Consider the following 20406-nt stretch of genomic DNA (forward strand, 5'->3'; position numbering starts at 1 on the left):
CTAGGCTGGAGCATGAAAACAATGTAATGCAAATATGTGACCAACCTCTTATGTGCTAAAATACTACACGGCATTCAAACAAAATGGTTCCATTATATTTATGTATGTTCTTAGGATTGGGGGAAAGCAACTCTTCTTTCATTCCACCAAATACTAAGCTCCACATGACACACTTGTCATTTATCTTTGGTAAAGGAAGTCTGGCAGGAATTCTGCTCATATAAAACAACTCACAGAGATATTAATGTGCACACGTATTAACAGGCCACGGTCATAAAAGTTACTTCTTCATGTTAAATCTTGCCTGGTTTAGAGTTTGTTACAATCTTAACATTTGGCCCAGGTTCCTTGAAAGGATCATGAAGCTTCTATAAAATCTGGGTCCAATTTCAGGCCCCTGGACCAGTTTATAGTTTCAAATCAAAACTATATGAAATTCTGTATGATAGTTTTGCTATGAAACCCATCAGTTTCAAATGAAGTTTATGCTGAATTTTTCTATCCATCTCAGAAATACCTAAGCCTAAGCACTCTATCACTTTATCTGAGTGCCAAACATTTTAGGGTTTACTCAATCTGAAACAAATCAAAACTCAGGGAATCAGCTCCCAACACAGATTGAAACAAAAGAAAATATTGGCATGAACCCCTGTATAGTAATACTGCAGCAATTCACATAACTCTTAACAGGAAACTTTGATGGTGCATGAAGAAATTCATCAATTCTGGAAAAAATAATCCACATACTTGTTTAGAACAGGATAGACTGAGTTGAAATGATGTTCTCTACTTGGCTATTAAAAATGTAACTCATTACTGGTAATTGGAATTGAGCATCCATTTTTCTCATTATGCTATCAACTGACTACAGAGTTTTTCTTTAAGTGCTCTTCTTTTCAAGGTACTGTAGTTATAAGAACATACAGAAAAATTGAGTAGTACAGGTGCCATCATATACCTAGCAATATAAAGAAGTAGTATATTCCATTATCTCTGCCTTTGGAAACACCAGTGAAAGGATAGGTTTCATAGCGGTAGCCGTGTTAGTCTGTATCAGCAAAAAGAACGTTCTGTTTTCAGTGAGAGGATGGCTTCAGAATTGGAAAGTCATTCATTTCTGACACTTTGCAAAATCAAGTTCTTATCTGTTATGCCATTTTGGATGATCTTCAGAAATTCCTGTGCCTCTCCTGTGAAAGAACAGCTGAGAATGCTCACATCTTAGCTCTTACGTTGAAATCATATTTGTCTATAAGGGTCTGGCAGTTGTTATGAGGGTGCTAGTGACAGCCAACTGAAATCTTCTTTCCTAATGAACCTCTTTCCTCAGCTCAGAATCCAGGGCAATGAACTATGCAAATGTCTTCAACAGTTTCCTTCACCACCAGCTTTGTACAGAAGGGGTGAGACCACTAACAGGCAACATTCTTATGCGCAATGATAATACTAGTCTGCATTATTTTTAGATGTAACATATTTATGAAGGACATCTTGCCATGATAGAGAGTAAGGGCAAAATTGCATGACCTCCAGCACTGGAAGACTAGCTTCCAACTTCATTAACAGAGGGTTTGGCTACACTTGCAGCTGTACAGCACTGGGAGTTCAAGCTGTCTTCATACAGCTGTGCAGGCAAAGCGCTGCAGTGTGGCCACATTTGCAGCATTTGCAGCGCTGTTGGGAGTGGTGCATTTTGGACAGCTATCCAGTGTTCAAAGTGGCTTGACCAAGTGCTTTCTAAAGAGGGGGTGTGGGTTGTGGCGTGTGACAGGAGCTGGGGAGACAGAGGAGAGTGGACTTTTTTGGAAGATGACACCGGTGTCAGCTCCTGCCTTTTGCACGTTCCAAGGACTTGAAGATACCAGCAACAACCTTCATCATTTTTAAAAAGTTTGACCCTTTCTCCTACCCCTCTCTCATTCACTAAATGCAAATAGCCTTCAGACAAGATACGCAGCTTGCCTCATGCGGCGACCCGTCCTCCCCACTCGGGCTGCTTCTCTCCTCAGCAAACACTAGGGGATCCCCCTGCTGACCTTGCTTGAGCAAAACAGTAGCTGGGCCTTAGTTTTTTTTGTGTACTTCTAGCTCGGGAGCCCCGAGTTCACCAGCAAAACCAAGAGTGCATCACAACAAAACAAGAGTGTTATTTACTTTAATTAAAGCATTCTGGGAAGGTTCTGGAGGGTCAGTTACAGTGCCATTAATAAGATTTAATCACTGTTTACACTTGGCACCCCCAGCACTGAAAGAACAGCGCTCAGCGTTATTCCCCAGGCCGAGGTGGGAGTACGCAGCACTGTTAGCAGGGAGATTACAACGCTGTATTGCCTTGCCAGTAGTGGATGGGGAGTAAGTTACAGCACTGATTCAAGCCACCACCGGCGGCTTGTAACTTAAGTGTAGCCAGCCCACATGTCAACAGGAATCTTAATAATCAAAAATGGGCATGGCGTAACACTTTACATTTTTTGCAGTGCTGGTAGTTACAGCTGTTGGTGTAGCGCTGTAGGCCAGCGCTGCACGTGTGGGCACATTTGCCGCATTTGGCAGCGTGTTGGGCGTGGTTGCATTTGTGGGCAGCTATCCCAGCGTTCAAGGGCCTGCAACGTGCTCTTTCAAAAGAGGGGGGTTGGGGTGGAGTCGTGCAGGGAGCATTGCAGGGAGACAGAGAGAGTGGATTATGGAGCAGACCACTGTGGACAGTCCCTGCCTTGCAAGTTCAAAAAGGGGGGGGGGTGGAGTTGACAGGGGAGCGTTCGGGGAGACAGAGGAGTGGATTTTTTGGGCAGACACTGTGTGACAGCTCCCTGCCTTGCAAATTCTGTCCATTCCCCCACCCCTCTCTCAATCACTCTTAAATGTAAAAAGGCTTTCAGACCCGTAGCAGTTCTCCGACGGACGCCCTCCCCTCCTCTCACCCCCCCCCCGCCGTGTGTTTGTTCTCTCAAGCAAACAGCTGTGAACATTCCAAAGCCTCGGCTCGCTCCTCGCTGCAGCAAAGAGCAGCTGTGTTTGTTTTTTAGATAAGTAGCTCCGGGGAGTACCTTCCGGTTTGTTGTATACAGGAATTGTGGGATACCTCCTAATACCCTGAAGGCCAATAACAGTGCTGGTGAGTGTCCACACCTGATGAGCAGTGCAATTTTTCGCTACACCCGTAGCGGACCAGGTGTACAGCCAGCGCTGCAGGAAGGGAGTTGCAGTGCTGGCTGAGCTCTGTAAGTGTGGACACCTGGTAAGTTGCAGCGCTGTAACCCCCTCACCAGCGCTGCAACTTGCAAGTGTAGCCAAGGCCTAAGTGTGGACACCTGCTAAGTTGCAGCACTGTAACCCCCTCACCAGCGCTGCAACTTGCAAGTGTAGCCAAGCCCTAGGTGACCTCGGTTACTTTGCTTCCTTTGCTGGCCAACAGTGCACCCATTTGTACTGTTAGAAAAGAGATGGGTCATATACCATGCCCCTCAGACTTTTGCTTGACTGACGGTTTGGTTGCTTTTGTGGTAAGCCTATTCTTTCAAAAAATTTTGTAGCTTTTTTTTTTTAAAATGTGAACATGTGGTTTGAGGTGTTTAATAATTAGGCACGTTTGATACATTAAAAAGTAAACAAAGCTTTGAAGGAACCTGCTTTTTAGCATCTGTATAAAATCTATATTTGTGTAGATATTTGGTTTGGCAGAAAACCAGAAAAAAAAACAAAAACAGTTTTCAACAGGAAACTTCTGACTTCACTAGAAAAATGTTCGTGACTCTTCACACCCACCTCTCATAGTACCAGAGCAGCTAAATGAAGTACTTCATATTACTATTCTCTCCGGTGGTGTTCTGGAAATACACAGTTCATCAAAAGGTGTGGGGAAAGAACAGGGCCGGCTCTAGCCATTTCACCGCCCCAAGCACAGCGGCACACCGCGGGGGGTGCTCTGCTGCTCACTGGTCCCGCGGCTCCAGTGGACCTCCTGCAGGTGTCCCTGCGGAGGGTCCGCTGGTCCTGCGGCTCCAGTGGACCTCCCGCAGGCGTGCCTGCGGAAGCTCCACCAGAGCCGTGGGACCAGCAGACCCTTCGCAGGGATGCCTGCGGGAGGTCCACTGGAGCCGCCTGCCACCCTCCTGGCAACCAGCAGAGCGCCCCTCGCAGCATGCCACCCCAAGCACGCGCTTGGCACGCTGAGGCCTGGAGCCGGCCCTGGGGAAGAATCTGGGCTGATCTCCAGTCATGCAGAAGACAAGACATTCACAAAAATCCAACCCAAAACTAAATAAAAGGATGTAGAAAGTGGTGAGTTTTCGGATGTCAGCCAAAGAAAGCAACCCAGAATGACTAAGTCTCATTACAAGGAAATATTTTTGAGTAATTCCAGTGTTTAAATAAAAACATTCTAAAAATTAATCAAATGAACAAGATCTGTGGACCTGGCATCAAGGGAAATCTTTATATTTACTTGACAACATTCAAGAAACACTGCAGTTTTTCCTGCAGAAGAAGGGTTCCATCTTGACAGCCAGCAGATTTCAAGAGCTCTGTCAGGTGACATACACAAAAGGGTATGTAAGAGCCAACCAATGGATGCAGGTGATTGTGAGTGAAGATTCTACAATATCCAATATGACTATAGCCAAGAATTGTTCAATTCCCTCCACTGGTGTTCCATAGAATCAGATTCAGGGTCTTGTCTTCACGGCTAAAAGGGGTTGCATTTTTTATTTTGCTGTAGCTAACCTAGTGAAACCAACGCACTTTAGCTTTATAGCAAGGTAAACTAGTGACCTCAAAACAAGTCCCCTGCAGGGGGTGAGGGGTGACCTCACCTAATTTACCTTACTGTAAATCTTTGTTTTTAATGTGTTATGTCAGGATAGCTCACATGTGTTAGTTACCCTGTGGGGAAAAAATTACATCCCTTTTAGCAGTGAAGGCTAGACCATAAAATAAAGGGACAATCTTTACCAGTATGTAAAAGCAGCAAAGAATCCTGTGGCACCTTATAGACTAACAGACGTTTTGTAGCATGAGCTTTCGTGGGTGAATACCCACTTCGTCAGATGCATGTCAGCCAAAGTATTACCAGTATGAGTCAACTGATTAATTTCTTTTGTGTTAGGTTTTGTGCAATTTCTGGCATCTCCCACGATAGCATGGGAGGACAAAGACAACATACATCCATGTGACCACCAAAGTAATTTGTTTATGGATCATATTTTATTCTCTGTTTGTTTAATGGACCCTATTCCTGTAGCTTTAGACATCTTCCCTCACTCAGGCCCTGCTATCAGCCTGCGTATTTGTCCCCTTCAACTGAGTGCTGAGAGCCACTATAGCTGGCACAGAACAGCAGTCATGAGTGAAAGAAGAAAACCCCCCTCTGGGGCAGCATTCAGAAAAAGAAAGCAAGCAAAGGAAGCTTTTCTATCTAAGCAGGAAGAAGCTCTCCTGAGATACATAGATACAAATGTTCACAGTGAGGCCCTAGTGAGGATATGAGTGGTGAGGAGATGCCTGATCTTCCAGTTAGAGTGCAGGTGACCTGGCAGCTACTGCAGCATCCATATCTCCATCTCAGATGGATGTAACCATGCACATTCCTGAAGAAAAGTGTAGATCACAGAAGAGTGTGCTGGAGGCGCAAAAAACAGCTGCTGCTGAGTTCAGTTCCTTAAGTCTAGATGATCCAGGACTTTAGCAGTAGCCTGAGGGACTTCCTTGTATTGCATGGGCCACAGCAAGTGAAAAACTTCATGTTTCCCAAAGACAATGAAAATAGAAGTTTTCATCCAACACATTACTGGTGTGAAATCCCCAATGGTGACACAGTGGAGAGGCCATGGCTTATGTACTCAAACACCCAGAATGCTGCATGCTGTTTTTGTTGCAAACTCTTCCAGTCTCATGTTCCAGCCACACTGGGTTCCACAGGAACAAAGGATTGCAAAAATTTGGCTAGAAATCTGGCATGCCATGGGAAGGCAGCAAATCACCAGAGAGCATTCCATCAGTGGAAAGAGCTTGAGATGAGACTAGGGTTAAAGGCCACCATAGATGATCAGCATCCAGAGAAGATTCCATCAGAGTCTCTTTACTGGCAAAATGTTCTGAAAAGGCTCATTGTTATTGTGAGAATGCTGGCTACCCAAAACTTTGCACTGCATGGCACTTCAGATCAGCTCTATGTGCCAAACAATGGAAACTTCCTTAAAATTATGGAGCTGATGACTGAGTTTGATACTGTACTCAAAGAGCATCTAAGAAGAGTCATCACCCAAGAAACGTACACACACCACTACTTCGAAAAACAATTCAAAATGAGATCATACGGTTACTGGCAACAAAAGTCAAACAGAAGATTGTGGCAGATCTGAAGTCAGCAAGATACTACTGTGTTATTGTGGACTGCACACCTGACATCAGCCATATGGAACAAATGACTTTAATGGTGCATTTTATAACAGAACCTAGTGAAAATGTCTCTGCAAGGGTGATTGTCACAGAGCATTTCCTAGAATTTATTGACATTGATGATACTACAGGAGCTGGTATGACAACATGTGCTTCTTAAACATGGAAGTCAGGAATTGTGATAGCTAACAGGAGAGGTCAGGGCTACGATAACAGTGCAACATGAGAGGAAAGAACAGAGGAGTGCAGACATGGTCCAAGAGTTAAACCCTTGAAGCTTTTTTTGTCCCATGCAATTCTCATTCATTGAACTGGTTGGTCAGCGATGCAGCATCAGCTTTGAGTGAGGCTGCTGGATTTTTTATGTATTCAAAGCGTCTTAGTATTTTCTCTGCATCAACTCATGAGTGCAAATTTGAAGCAACACATCTGGGAACATCCTTTGACATTGAACCACAGAGTGCCACACATGGGAAAGTCGAGTGGGAGGCGAAAAGTCTATCAAACACCAAACTGGGAAGCAGATGATGCCATAGTTGCATTATTGGAGGTAATGCTATGACAGGAACTGTTTGTGGTAGAACAGTGGCAGAGGAAATGAATCACCAAACACACAGTAACTTCAAATTTCTGTGTGGCATGTATTAGTGTTGTGGCATGACATACTGTTTGAAATAAATGTTGTAAGCAAGACGTCTAAGGTGTTGGCCTGATATATCTGAACAATGGAACACTGCACAAGCAAAGTCATACTCCGTCCTACCAGTCAGATGAGGGATTTCAAAAAGTCCTAAGATTGCACAGAGTTGGCAGGAGGATTCACCATGAAGTATTTTCCCCCCATTCAAGAGTACAAGAGTTACCAAAAGAGACAACATTTTGATTTGAGGCACGGGATATCCCATAAGAGGACCCCCAACAATTCATAGTGATTCTTTAACTAGGGGCTAGATTGTTGCCATACAGTCAGTTGAAGAACGTTTCATGCAGCTCAAGGAACACAGCAGTATATTTGGGATGTTGTATGATATTCCAAAACTCCTCACTATACCTGAAGAAGACCTATACCAGCAATGCAGGGCACTAGAGACAGTGTTGACATATGATGTCATGTGTGATATTGATGCGAGTGATTTAGGTGATGAACTGAAAGTCCTTCCAAGATACATTTCAGCAGGATCAACTCCAAAAGGCTGTTCTGGAATATATGTGCACAAATAAGATGACCACCCTCTTTCATTGCTCTGCAGATAAGGCTGGTTGGCCTTGTAAGCAACCATCTCAGTAGAGCATGAGCTGACCCAGACGGTGGACCTTCAGGAAGCAGTTCAAATCTTTGCAACCAAGAAGGCACAGAAAGGACCACTTTGATTATTCAAACAGATAAAAATGTCAGTGTTTACTATGCAGACAAGAAAAGTTACATTTGCTGTTCAGGCATTTGAAAGTTAAGTATTACTTAAAATTTTTGAACAAAGCATTTTAAGTTGTTAGTTCTCTTTTATTGAGGTAGGCAGCAGGGCAGTACCATGAGAGGAGTAAAACAGGAAGAAGGTAGAATTGAGACCTTTCAAAGTTTTTGCCCAAGCAAGGGGCTATGGGGGCGTCATTTGAGCTCCTCACCTCAGGTGCCAAAATGCTGTGGGCTGGCCCTGTCCACCAGGAAGCTGACACCATGTTAATTTTTGCAGTGTCTCCCTGCCTCTCATTGTGATAGTTAAGCGTCTGTCTCTCCCACTCAATAGTTTGATGGCTTTGTTTACCTTTTGTGTAAATGTATTTCTATTGCCTCTTTGCTCAATTTATATTCTATATCACCCATATATACACCACACTGTAATATTAATTATGAGCATGTTACCAATTTGCATATTATACCTTACAGGACACCTTTTAGATATAGATTATGATACTATAAAGTTGGGTTACATTGAGCTAATCAGGAGAGTTGAGGCTTATTGCTAGATATCACGGAGCCCTTTGCCTTATGGCATTGGGGTGCTCTTAGGGTCACAGGGAAACGTCCCTATTTGGATAACAAGATGTTTCATATAATTAAAGTATATTACACAATAGATATTAAAATAACATTTCACTTTACCCAGGGTAGATTGTACATTTTAAATATGTATTAATGGTATCATATGTGAACTACTTGTTTTAAATCAAAGCCTGGGGAAAATAGCTTCCCCTCCCTCAACCAACTTATATTGAAAGATGACTTGACAAAGTATCAGGAGATATGAGAGGAATTTTTGGAAATAAAAACCAATTTACATAAGGGACAAATATAAATGAATGCTCATAGTTGCACAAGAGTATTGTACAGTCTAGACACCTATATTTTTTCTTCTCTTTACTGTATTCTGTTTCTTTCCTTGGCAGTTTCAACTGATCCCTGTGTATGGTCTCCATTGTGTTAAGAATAAAACCGTGAAAACTTTAAACTCTTGGAAGAGTGTATTGATATATAGAGTCTCAACTTTTTTTTAAATCTATCCCAAAAGCACAATAATTGAGCCTGCAGCCTTGACATTCTGAATCACAATTCAATATCTAGGATCCTCTAACCTCAGTTCATAGCAACTACAATGCTAAGCATTAGAACCCTGCTCTATTGTTATGCCAACAGAGCAATGGAGGTGGACAAGGATTCTCCCAATTTTAAAAATGCTTTCAGATGAAGTTTAAGTGAAAGTAGAACATTATATTAAAAAAAGAACAAACGGGACACAAAAGAATTTATTCAGTGCTGCGTAGGAGTTCTCATAACTATTCAAATTGAGCTGTCCTTGTGACTGCCTCAGATACACTTGCTCACAATGCAGCTCCTACTCTGAGGAACTGATCTCTGACTCATTCACCACAAGATTCTACACAGAAATCAGCAGTACAAGAGATATTTATTTGTCTTATCAAACTGTAGGACTGCTCGGTGTCAGTGAGCTTAGACATATGCCTTCACTCATGCTGAGTAGAGCCTCCTCACTACACCAACACTCCCATTGATTTCAACATGCTCAACATCAGTGAGAGCATCAGAATGTGACCCCTGCTGATTATGACAAAATCTCACTACAGGTAAATCATAAATGTGCTCTGAATTTGTGTCTAAATGTACAATCTTATTTTTTAGTTATTGAACAAAGGTGCAGATTCACAACATGAGACACCAAGGAGAATGGCAGAATATGGCAATTTCTAGCTTTCCTAAAAAAAAGTAAAAAGGAAACTACTGGCAGAGTATGTTCACATTCAATATAAGCAAGGGGGAAAGGGTCTGGCCCCATATGTCTGCCATCATATATATATTTACTTATGGATGTCAAAGCTCTTTTAAACACTTGCTCATGGTCTGAGTGGACAGTGACTTCAGTTCTAATATCAGTTGCCAGCATTGTATACGTTAGTCAAGAGCTACTACCATACATCTCTGACTAATCTAACAAGGTGACTGGGAGACCAATCAGATCTGCTACATGGCAGTACAAAAGTACTATTAGCCAGCTGTTCTAACAACATCCCTTATTATTTGAGTAGCATCATGTTCTCATTCTGAGTGAGGCTTGTCCTTCCCCTCTTGACACTTTTGTTCTTGCTGAGACTACAGCAATATTCCTAATAGTACAAGTATAAATATACGTAATTTGGAGGCCCTATTCTCTCAAAGAGAGAAGGTACATCTCTTGTAAACTGTACCTTTATAGTAATTGTTATGTGAAGGAAGATTGTGAGAAAGCAACAGTGCATGACATCACATTCTTCTTTTGATAACATCTCTGGGTACATGCACTTTCTGATCACATAATAATTAAAAGGAGTTCAATAGGTTCACAAGCAAGCCCAAACAAGCAGGAAGCAATTACACCTCATGACCACTGCCCTATAAACCATACGGAGAGGAATATTATGTGCTCTGAACCTTTTACCCAGACTGATTTGTTGGAGGGTAGATAGAAACAAAACTGTTCCTGAATAACCTTTCAGCTTGTCCTCAAGCACTATTAACAATAGATTCAGTTAACTTCACCCTTAAAAGGAGAAGGCTGATCTGATCTGCCACAAAAACAGAGCTCATGTAATTTCCCTCCTTTAATCAAAGGTTGTGTTATGAAATCTGATTGGTAAATATATTTTTACAGTATAACTAAATCCCAATGTAGAAGTTCCATTCAGCTACTTTTCTTAACCATGCCGATTCTGACATCCAAGCAGCAAAATGGTATCTCATATTTTTTGTACCTTATTAATCCACTGTGTTATACTCAAATTTGTTCTGTTTTCCTGACTTTGGCACCCACCTGAGACAATCTTGCCATTCTTTTGGGATTGTCAACAATACTTTGCCTATGCTCAGTGACTTTGTTTTTACAACTTTGCATCCCAATTCTTCTCTATCACTTATTTAATAAGAGTAATAAATAGTATCCCTATTGAAGTCAGTGGGAGTTTTACCATCGACTTCAATGGAGCTAAGATTTCACCCTTTGAGTGCAACATCTGGACAAACCTAAGTAGATATCCCACAAAATGAGATGAGGAGGATGTCCAGAGCCACTGAAGGATCAAGATCTCTGAAAATCAGGACATTTAGGGACTGATAATCATTCTATTAACTTCAGTGAACACTCTATCTGAGGGCTTGGCTACACTTGCAGGTGTGCAGCGCTGAGAGTTACAGCTGTCTTCGTACAGCTGTGTAGGGAAAGCGCTGCAGTGTGGCCCCACTGACAGCTACCAGCGCTACAGTGTGGTCACATTTGCAGCATTTGCAGCTCTGCTGGGAGTGGTGCATTATGGACAGCAATCCCACAGAGCACCTCATCCCATTTTAGCGCCCTGGGTTGTGGGAAGGGGATGGAAGGGTGCGGGTCATTCTGCTTCCTGTCCCAACGCCCTGTGATGCATCGCTTCACATCCCAGCAGTACCTGTTTTTCTGTCCACGTTTGGCGCCATTGTGCCTCTCCCAACAGTTTCTGTGCAGCGCCATTTCTGTGGAAATGGAGCCCGAACTGCTGAGGAGTATGCTGATGGAGTCTCGCCAGCACATCACATTTGGCAGTTGAGCTATTCCTTAAGCTCCAAAGTGATGAGGGGTCCGACGATGATAACAAGTTGCCTGACGCGTACGACACAACATTGTTTGTGGTATTCACGGAAATGCTCAGTACCGTGGAACACTGCTTTTGGGCTGGGGAAACAAGCACTGAGTGGTGGATCACATCGTCATGGAAGTCTGGGATGATGAGTAGTGGCTGCAGAACTTTCGGATGAGAAAAGCCACTTTCATGGGACTGTGTGTTGAGCTCGCCCCCACCCTGCGGGGCAAGGACACGAGATTGAGAGCTGCCCTGCCAGTGGGGAAGCAGGTGGCTATTGCAATCTGGAAGCTGGCAACTCCAGACAGCTACCGATCGGTTGAGAACCAGTTTGGAGTGGGAAAGTCGACCACTGGAATCGTTTTGATGCAAGTTTGCAGGGCCATTAATTGCATCCTGCTAAGAAGAACCGTGACTCTGGGGAACGTGCAGGACATTGTGGATGGCTTTGCACAAATGGGTTTCCCTAACTGTGGAGGGGCGATAGATGGGACGCATATTCCTATTCTAGCACCATCCCACTAGCATCCAAGTACATAATCGGAAGAGGTTTCCTATGATTCTCCAGGCGCGTGTGGATCACCGTGGGCGTTTCATTGGCATTTACCCAGGGCTGGCCTGGAAAGGTTGCATGATTCACGCATTTTTGGATACCTGGCCTGTTTCCAAAGCCCGCAGGCAGGGACTTTTTTCCTCAGACTGGAATAGTCACAAGTAGGGGACGGTTGAAATTCCCATTGTGATTTCTTGGAGACCCCTTACCTGTTATGCTTGGCTTGAAACCATAACAGGGAAGCTGACAGGAGCATGGAGGACTGGTTCAACTACGCTGAGCCGGTGCAGAATGACTGTGGAGTGTGTTTGGCCGTTTAAAAGGGCGCTGGCGATCTCTGTATGTGAAGCAGACTTGGTGGAAAGCAGCATCCTGCGGTTATATCCAACGTTGCTGTACCCCATATTGTGAAGGGAAGGGTGAAATATCCAGTCAGGAATGGGCTTCCGAGTTTCCATATCTGGAGGCTGAATTTGCACAGCCAGAGAGCAGCGCTACTAGAGAGGCCAACACAGGGTTCAAGGATAAGGATGCCCTTGAAGGAAGGCATTTTGAGGCTGAAAACAACAGTAATGTTTGGTGCCTTGCACGGGAGTGAAGTGCAGTGGTTACAATGTTAGTAGAATCCTGTTTTTCCTAAGCTGATTTGCAGTGGGCTGTTCTTTCCTAGCTACGGTAATTTTGATTTCTGCAATAATAAAAGACTGTTTCAAAGCCAAGATTCATTTATTGAAAAGAAAATACCTTTATTGACAGACACACAACATTTTGGGAACCTAAAAGGGCAGGGGTGTGTGGTGGGGAACTGTACAGTCACAGGTTTGAATATGTCCTGTCTGGAGTGCTGTGCAATGACTGCTGCACTTCAGGATGCCTATACTGCATGGCGATGGGGATTGAGTGCAGAGGGTAAGGGTTGTAGTTCTCAAGGCTGGTTGGTGAACGTACAGGTGTTGGAGGCAGCTGGTGGAGGTAAGAACCTGGATGCTGGGGAAGGAGGTTTGGAGATGACATTGGGGCACAAGGGAAAGAGCTTTGGGACAGGGAGGGGCCGGCGCAGTAGTGCTCTGCTTGCATGGCTACGAGTGCCTGGATAGAGTCCGCTTGGTGCGCCAGGATGCTTATCAACTGCTTTGTTCTGGCTGTTGTGTTTCTCCGGCGAATCCTGCTTTCCCTTTCCCTCCAGTCCTGCAGTTTTTTATTCACTCTGGCAGAGTGATCCATAAGTGCTTTCAGCAGGTTGTCTTTGCTTTTTTGCGGTTTCTTCCGCAGGTTTTGGAGTCTTTGAGCTGTTGATAACACAGGCAGCTGAGAAGTCAAGGTTGCTTGTGGAAAGGCAAAAAAGACAACAGTTAACAGAGGCAGCATTGTTTATATCTCAGACAGTTATTCCCACACAGTGAAGGAGTTTACAGTCTTCACTTTAGCATAATTTTCCCATACCAAAGAGAGCGCACAGAACCCACAGGAGCCCTGAAATGGTGAGTAAGGGGGACTGATTGCTTCAGGGCTGTGCTGAGGTTTCTGTGCATTGGGGAAAGCAAACAGCTGCAAGGGGCACCTACACTGAACACTCTCTCAACATTTTCCACAGGAGTTAATCCTGGAAGATATCTCGCATCCTGCGGGTCACCTGGGAAGAGCGGGAGGGTCTTCTACCGCAATGTGGATTCCGCCCTGGCCCCTATGCAGCTTGCCTGTGTGCAGCAATGGACCCCCCCACCCCTCGCGGCACAGTGGCGCGGATGCATTAGCCTGACTGGGACAAGGACCACAGTGGCTCTCCCTATAAACTTGCGCAAGTGCATTGCCCACGCTCTGGCTGAAACTTTTGAAGAGATTACAGAGGCCGATTACCGAGACGTGATAGACCACATCAATGGGCTATTCCACATCTAGGCATGGATGCATGCAGCCCTAACCCTTCCTCCTCTCCCGAAACATTTCCATCCTGAAAATAAAAGCCACTTACCGGGAACCCGCTCCTCTGCTTGTCCTTCACCAAGTACTGGCTGCTGCGACTGGCTACCTTCCTCCTGGCTTGAGAAGAGCTCCTGGCTGCATGCCTGCTAGGACTCCGGGGTGTCTCCCCCACCCCAGTACCCTTACCCTCGGTTTCCTCCTCTCCCCTCCTCCTCCTCCTGCCCCCCCGCTCTGAAGTGTCCATCATGGTCCTCAGATTGGCAGTGGGGTCACCCCCAAGTATTGTGTCCAGCTCCTTGTAAAAATGGCAGGTCGTGGGGGCAGCGCCGGAGCGACGGTTTCCCTCATGGACTTTGCAATAGTCACTCTGCAGCTCCTTCACTTTAACCCTGCACTGCAGCGCATCCCGGTCATGCCCCTTTCCAGCATGGCTCTTGAGATCTGCCCATAGGTATTGTAATTCCTACGGTTGGAGCGCAGTTGTGACTGCACAGCTTCCTCCCCCCAAACACTGATGAAGTCCATAAACTCGCCATTGCTCCATGCTGGGCTCGTTTGGCGCATGGAGGCATGGTCACCCGGAAAGATTCACTGATTGCACTCCACACCTGGCTGAGCAAACAGGAAGGGGATTTTTAAAACTCCCAGGGCATTTAAAGGGTGGGTCACCTGAGGCCAGGGCAGTAAAGTTTAAACTGATGAGCAAAGTGGCTGAGCAGGCATTCTGGGATACCTTCGAATACCTCTGGAGGCCAACAACAGCACTTTTGGTGGCCACAGTGGTGGAGCAGCACTGCATCACCAGCGCTGCAATCGTTATTCCCCAGGCAGAGGTGGAGTACATGCAGCGTTGTAGCCAGGGAGATACAGCGCTGTATGTACCTTGCAAGTGTGGACGGTGAGTAAGTTGCAGCACTGTAAAGCCACCACCAGCACTGCAACTCTCTATTGTAGCCAAGCCCTGATACAGGTTCTTAGACTTCACTCATTACTGTAAGTAACTGAGGCTTCCAGTAGCGCTCCCAAATACTTCAACTGGAATTGGATTAAGCTTTTATTTAGGTGTCTAAGTTTAGGTACCGACATCTGAAAATTTTGGCCAGAATATTTTGATCTTTACTGGGACAGCTAATTAGACCTGCCTTCCACCACACAAGAGATTTCTGAATCTACAGGAGCAAAGCAACAAAAATTATTAAAATTTAGAATATTTAAAACTTAAACCACCACCTAAGACTTTTTTTCTTTTTAATCTATGGAATAAGATGCAAAAAATTCCCTTATAATTAGCAAAATGCATCGGATTTCATTTTTTGCATAATAATTACACAAAAGCTGACCTAAAACCGGGCTTGTGACTCAGGGCCATCTCACTAAGGGCTGACTCAAGTTGAACACCGACTCATGGTCATGCCCATGTTGACTCAACCATGCCAGTGTAGCCTTATAAGTAGAGGACAAGAGTTCTAGAAGAATACAGTACAGCTCTTACAAAATAAACATCTGAGTTAAATTTAAGAAAGTACCTGAAGTGGAGTTTCTCACTCTTCCTGTCTTGCAGGGGATACTCCTCTATGACATCTTGAATCAAAGGTGACTGCTGCCTGTGTGTTCTGGAGAATGGCAGGGTTCCCATATGGCTAAACATATCACAAGATCTAATGGGAACGGTCCCCTTTTTCTTCCTTGGGAGAGTGCCATGGATAGAAACATCTTGATAGGAGTCGAAATGATGCTCAGCCAGAGGAGGTTTGCTGCTTAAAAGATCCATAGAAGAAGCCAGTGAGAACTGATGGTTCACCTGCATGTTTCTGGGGAGACTTGCAAGTTTTCCAGTAGCTATCATTCTCAGCTCTGAAAAATAAAGATTGCCCACAGCGTTCATCACTCACAAGTGCGGCCGTTTTAAACGAAATTAAATAACACTGTTAATTGTCTCTATTAACATCGCACTTCTTGTATCAGAAGGCAGACAATATATGCTTTTCAAATATACACTAAATTATAACCTAATCTCATAGGTCCCAATCCTGCAGATTATTATACAAATGTGCTTAAGCTTTATGCATGTGAATAGCCCCATTAAAATAATTGACTTAAGCACATATGCAAGTGTTTGCAGGATCTGGGCCATAACCTGCTATTACCCACAAGGTTTATCTTCTTATCTGTTGTTTTACCCTGAGTTCTTAGAAACCATTTCATTTGACAGGTCAAACATCAGTCTGGAATCATTAACTGAAACTAAATTGTCAGGAAAAAAACTCAACCATATACAGACCAACGCTCAGTTTAAAAGACTGCAAGTCTAAACTCAGTAGCGGGGGGACTACAGACCTGGTTAAGTAATAAGCATACTAGAGAACTGGGGCAAATATTTTTAATAGCTTGTAAGCTAAAGGATCTTATCCAAAAGATAAGGACAATAGATTAGTGGAATTCTTTTCTGTAGGATACATAGGCCAACTGAGTCAAATTCACGGCTGGTATAAGGGGGATGCACACTTTACATTAAAGGTGAATTTGGTCAGTTGTACCCTGGCTTACAACAGAGAGGTGTCTCTGAAATATCTCCGCAAACATGAACAAAATCACAACACTTGGTGTAAATTCATAGGGTCAGATTCTGGCCCCCTGATAAGGCTGCTTTCTGCCACTCCACAAATATAAAGTAGCATTAAGTGACTATCAAGGGTTGTCTTTGGTTTAGGAGAATCCACAGGTCCAGTAGTGACGGCTACACTGGCTCCCACTCCATCCACTTCCAGCTCCAACATTAGAACATTGTCAGAGTGCTGGGGGTCTTTGAGGGTTATTGTAGCCAGGCATAATTTGGAGCAACATTGAGGCTGATCTCAGTTATGTCAAGGTTCAGCTCATAAAACTAACTTTACGCTCTCCCCACCACTTTAGCTGCACCATAAAGGCCTCATCCGCTGTTGAGAATCTAGCCATGGACTCCACAAACTATCTGTAATTAGAGCAAGGTATTTATGGTAGGACCTTGATGACATCACTTGTAATGTAAAAGTGAAAAGTTCCATGTGCAGAGGCTCTGTAGAATTGCCCTTGCATGTGGTATAATGTTTATGGGAAGTTGTGCTCTTGTAGCTGTAATCAACTAAAATGGATTTATTATTATTATTGTTATTATTTTTTAAAAAAAGTTTCAAGAGGTCTTTCTGAAAGATTATAATGTGGTCCTTTGATGTGACCACTAAATCTCAGACCCTCCTATTGTTTATACCTTCATTCGGAATGTAGTTTGGGGAAGTCATTTCTACTTGGTGGCATCAAAAATATTGCATGTTCATTCAAAATTTAACTGTGTTGTACAAGCTGCTTTGCATTTGTGATTACCCATGCCAACATTATTGATTCATAGGTAGATCCAAAACAGAAAATGCCTGATATAGATCCAGGGCCAAATTCCCAGCTGGTATAACTCCATTGTTCCATATACTAAACATAATATTGAGGCACAAAAGTTAACTATTCCCAGTCAAAGTCAAGAAATGAAAAAAGTGAAGGTTCTCAAAACTCACACTAACACTGAGGCTGAGACCTTAATGAATTAGGCACCCAAATCCCATATTTACAGGAGTTTGGAAGTCCCAGCCTAACTTGCCCACAATGAGCCAAAATTTAGAATTGCCTCTGATTTTGCACCTAATGATGGTAAATACCATCTTCATAAAAAATCTTGAGACTGAAAAGTGCAAAAGTATTTTATAATAAATGTACTTTCCTCACTCTTCTTAACACAAACATATGAGGGATTTTCCTCAAACTTGCTAGTAAATTCATCTCTGGGCTGAGACAAAGCATATGAAGTTTTAGCCTCAAAAGTTACAAGCATGCAAAAACAAGCGGATACCATAGAAGCTGCAATATAACTTCAGCTATAGTTTTGGCTACCAACGAAATCTGTGATATATACACAGTAGCCATAGACTTCAGACTACTTTCTATGTAGCAATATTTAGAGAAAGAGGACTACCCACTTCCACTTGATATTGATTTCTAAAATAACAACCTGACAAACTTTCAATGAAACAAGAAAGGCTCATCAGGTTTACTTTTCCAAGTATTAAACCACGAATTTGCTACTGAACATTTTAAAGCATCTCCACCCCCCACATCAGCTATACTAGGATTTCTCAAACTGGGGGTCAGGACCCCTCAGGGGGTCACGAGGTTCTTACGTGGGGGGGTCACGAGTTGTCAGCCTTTACCCCAACCTTGCTTTGCCTCCAGCATTTATAATGGTGTTATAAATTAAAAACACTTTTTATATATTTAAGGGGGGGGTCGCACTCAGAGGTTTGCTATGTGAAGGGGGTCACCAGTACAAAAGTTTGAGAACCACTGAGCTATACCATAAGCCCAGTTTTCAGATGCATACACCTTGACGGGATATACAAGTCCAGCATTTGGATATTTAAATTCACACTTAGATATACAAAATGATCATTTAAGTGCTGTTTTGAGACCTCACATGAGAGACATGAACATCCCGCTTCCACATTTGATAAATGATCTCCCCACTTGCAAAATTTTATATATTAAAATTAAAGTATAGTTTATATATATGTTGATTACAGTATTTCCCCGCCTCAAAATAGGTCTACTCAATTTGTCTATAATCATGCCTGCTAGCATCCTCACCAAAGGTCAGAAGTAGGACTTGCTACTCCTTGATGGACTCCTAAAAGCAAGTCAAGATTCAGCAACATAAATAAAACAGGGCAGCCCAGTAATGCAAATAACCAAATTATCTGCCAAATTTTCCTTTTACTGAATGTCAAAGCTCCAAAGAATGAGCCCCTTTTCAGCTGGAGATCCTGGAATGTTTCAGCTGTTTCAGTGTATGAGCCAAGCAGGAATGCTTGAATTTACTATAGATGCAGTCCTAGAAAACACTCTTTGCCTTCCAAAACAGCTTCAACCAACAGCTGACACAATGGGTCAACATACTAGATGGTTTCTGAATAAAAGGGACTGGAATCCCAGTTCTGAACACTGCTGCTTGCTAACATGCAGTCACACTAGAGTAAAAGCCTGGGGAATGGTATAGCTTGTGTCTATTTAGGGCAGAACAAAAACTGATTCAGTCTCCTATAATGCTAAATCTAGGGTAGGAATTTTGTATTTTCATCTACAGTACAATATTTCTGTCCCCTTAATTCCTCCTAGCCCCATAAGCAGAATAAAGACAGCTTTTGACCATCTGTGAAGCAAATTAGCCTTAATTAGCTACAGAAGAATCAAGACTCCAGATCCAGATCTCAGCTAATAGACAAAATGTTTTCCAGATTCTGTTCATGGATTCTGAAGGGATCCATCTGCCCTTTTATTACCTTGTAAACAGAGAAAGCCCAAACCAAGAGGTCTTTAAGTGACCATGTACATTAATGAATGAGGTTGCATTGGGAAATTTTGTAGGGGGATTGGAAACAGGGTGAAGGAATCTATCTGCTGGGCAAAACCAAACAATACTACATTCCGAAAGAGAAAGATTCTATTCATCTCATTGCTCAGACACCAACCTAATATATGCCCTATAAATATCTAAGATGGAATATTCAAAAAGCTATCTTGACTCTGATTTAGGAATAAAAATGTCAGCATTATGGTTCAATCTGCCTTCCTGAAGCAGACACCTTCCCCCATCACAGGAGGCTACTTCACAGAGTAAGTGGTCCTTTTGGAGAAGGAACAATAAAATAAAACTAATGGTGAAAACTATAACTACAGTCTGTCCAGGAGAAAACCTCTCATTTGGCCACAGAAATTAGATTCACTCCTGTCTGCCCCTTTTGTATTTGTAAAATCCCTATTTACAGCCTGATTCAAATCCCATGAAGTCAATGGGAGTCTTTCCACTCATTTCAAAGGACTCTGGATCAGGGTCTTTTATACTGTCTCTTTTCAAAATGCTAAATGATTAGTGCATTGTTAGATATTTATGAAAACTGATTCATATCACACTCTAGTTCTGCTCCAAAGCTCATCATACAGAAAGATGCCCATTGACTTCAGCATGGGGTTTGTTTCAGGCTCTTTGGATATATGTCTGTCTTGGGGTATGGCTACACTTACAGTTGTACAGCGCTGGGAGTTACAGCTGTCTTCGTACAGCTGTGTAGGGAAAGCGCTGCAGTGTGGCCACACTGACAGCTACCAGTGCTGCAGTGTGGCCACATTTGTAGGATTTGAAGCACTGTTGGGAGTGGTGCATTATAGGCAGCTATCCCAGTGTTCAAGTGGCTGCAACGTGGTTTTCAAAAGATGGGGGTGAGGGGGAGCATGGGGGAGAGAGAGAAAGTGGATTTTTGGAGCTGTCAACTCCCTGCCTTGCAAGTTCTAAGGACTGGAACATGCACATGACCAACCTGCAATCAATTTAAAAGTTTCAAGTCCTAACCCCACCC

The 20406-nt window shown here is 43.3% G+C and overlaps 1 protein-coding gene across 2 annotated transcripts in view; it reads right to left on the reverse strand.

Moving 5' to 3' along the window:
• BCAR3 (BCAR3 adaptor protein, NSP family member) overlaps window positions 1-20406 on the reverse strand; it is a 131405-nt gene that overhangs the window by 78538 nt on the left and 32461 nt on the right. For both annotated transcript variants that reach the window (XM_032773027.2, XM_032773024.2), the window contains one exon: window positions 15499-15826. In XM_032773027.2, coding sequence (XP_032628918.1) covers window positions 15499-15826 — 328 coding nt within the window. The remainder of the gene's footprint in view (window positions 1-15498; window positions 15827-20406) is intronic.

Source organism: Chelonoidis abingdonii, chromosome 7 (genome assembly GCF_003597395.2).
Source record: "Chelonoidis abingdonii isolate Lonesome George chromosome 7, CheloAbing_2.0, whole genome shotgun sequence".
Taxonomy (NCBI): domain Eukaryota; kingdom Metazoa; phylum Chordata; order Testudines; family Testudinidae; genus Chelonoidis; species Chelonoidis abingdonii.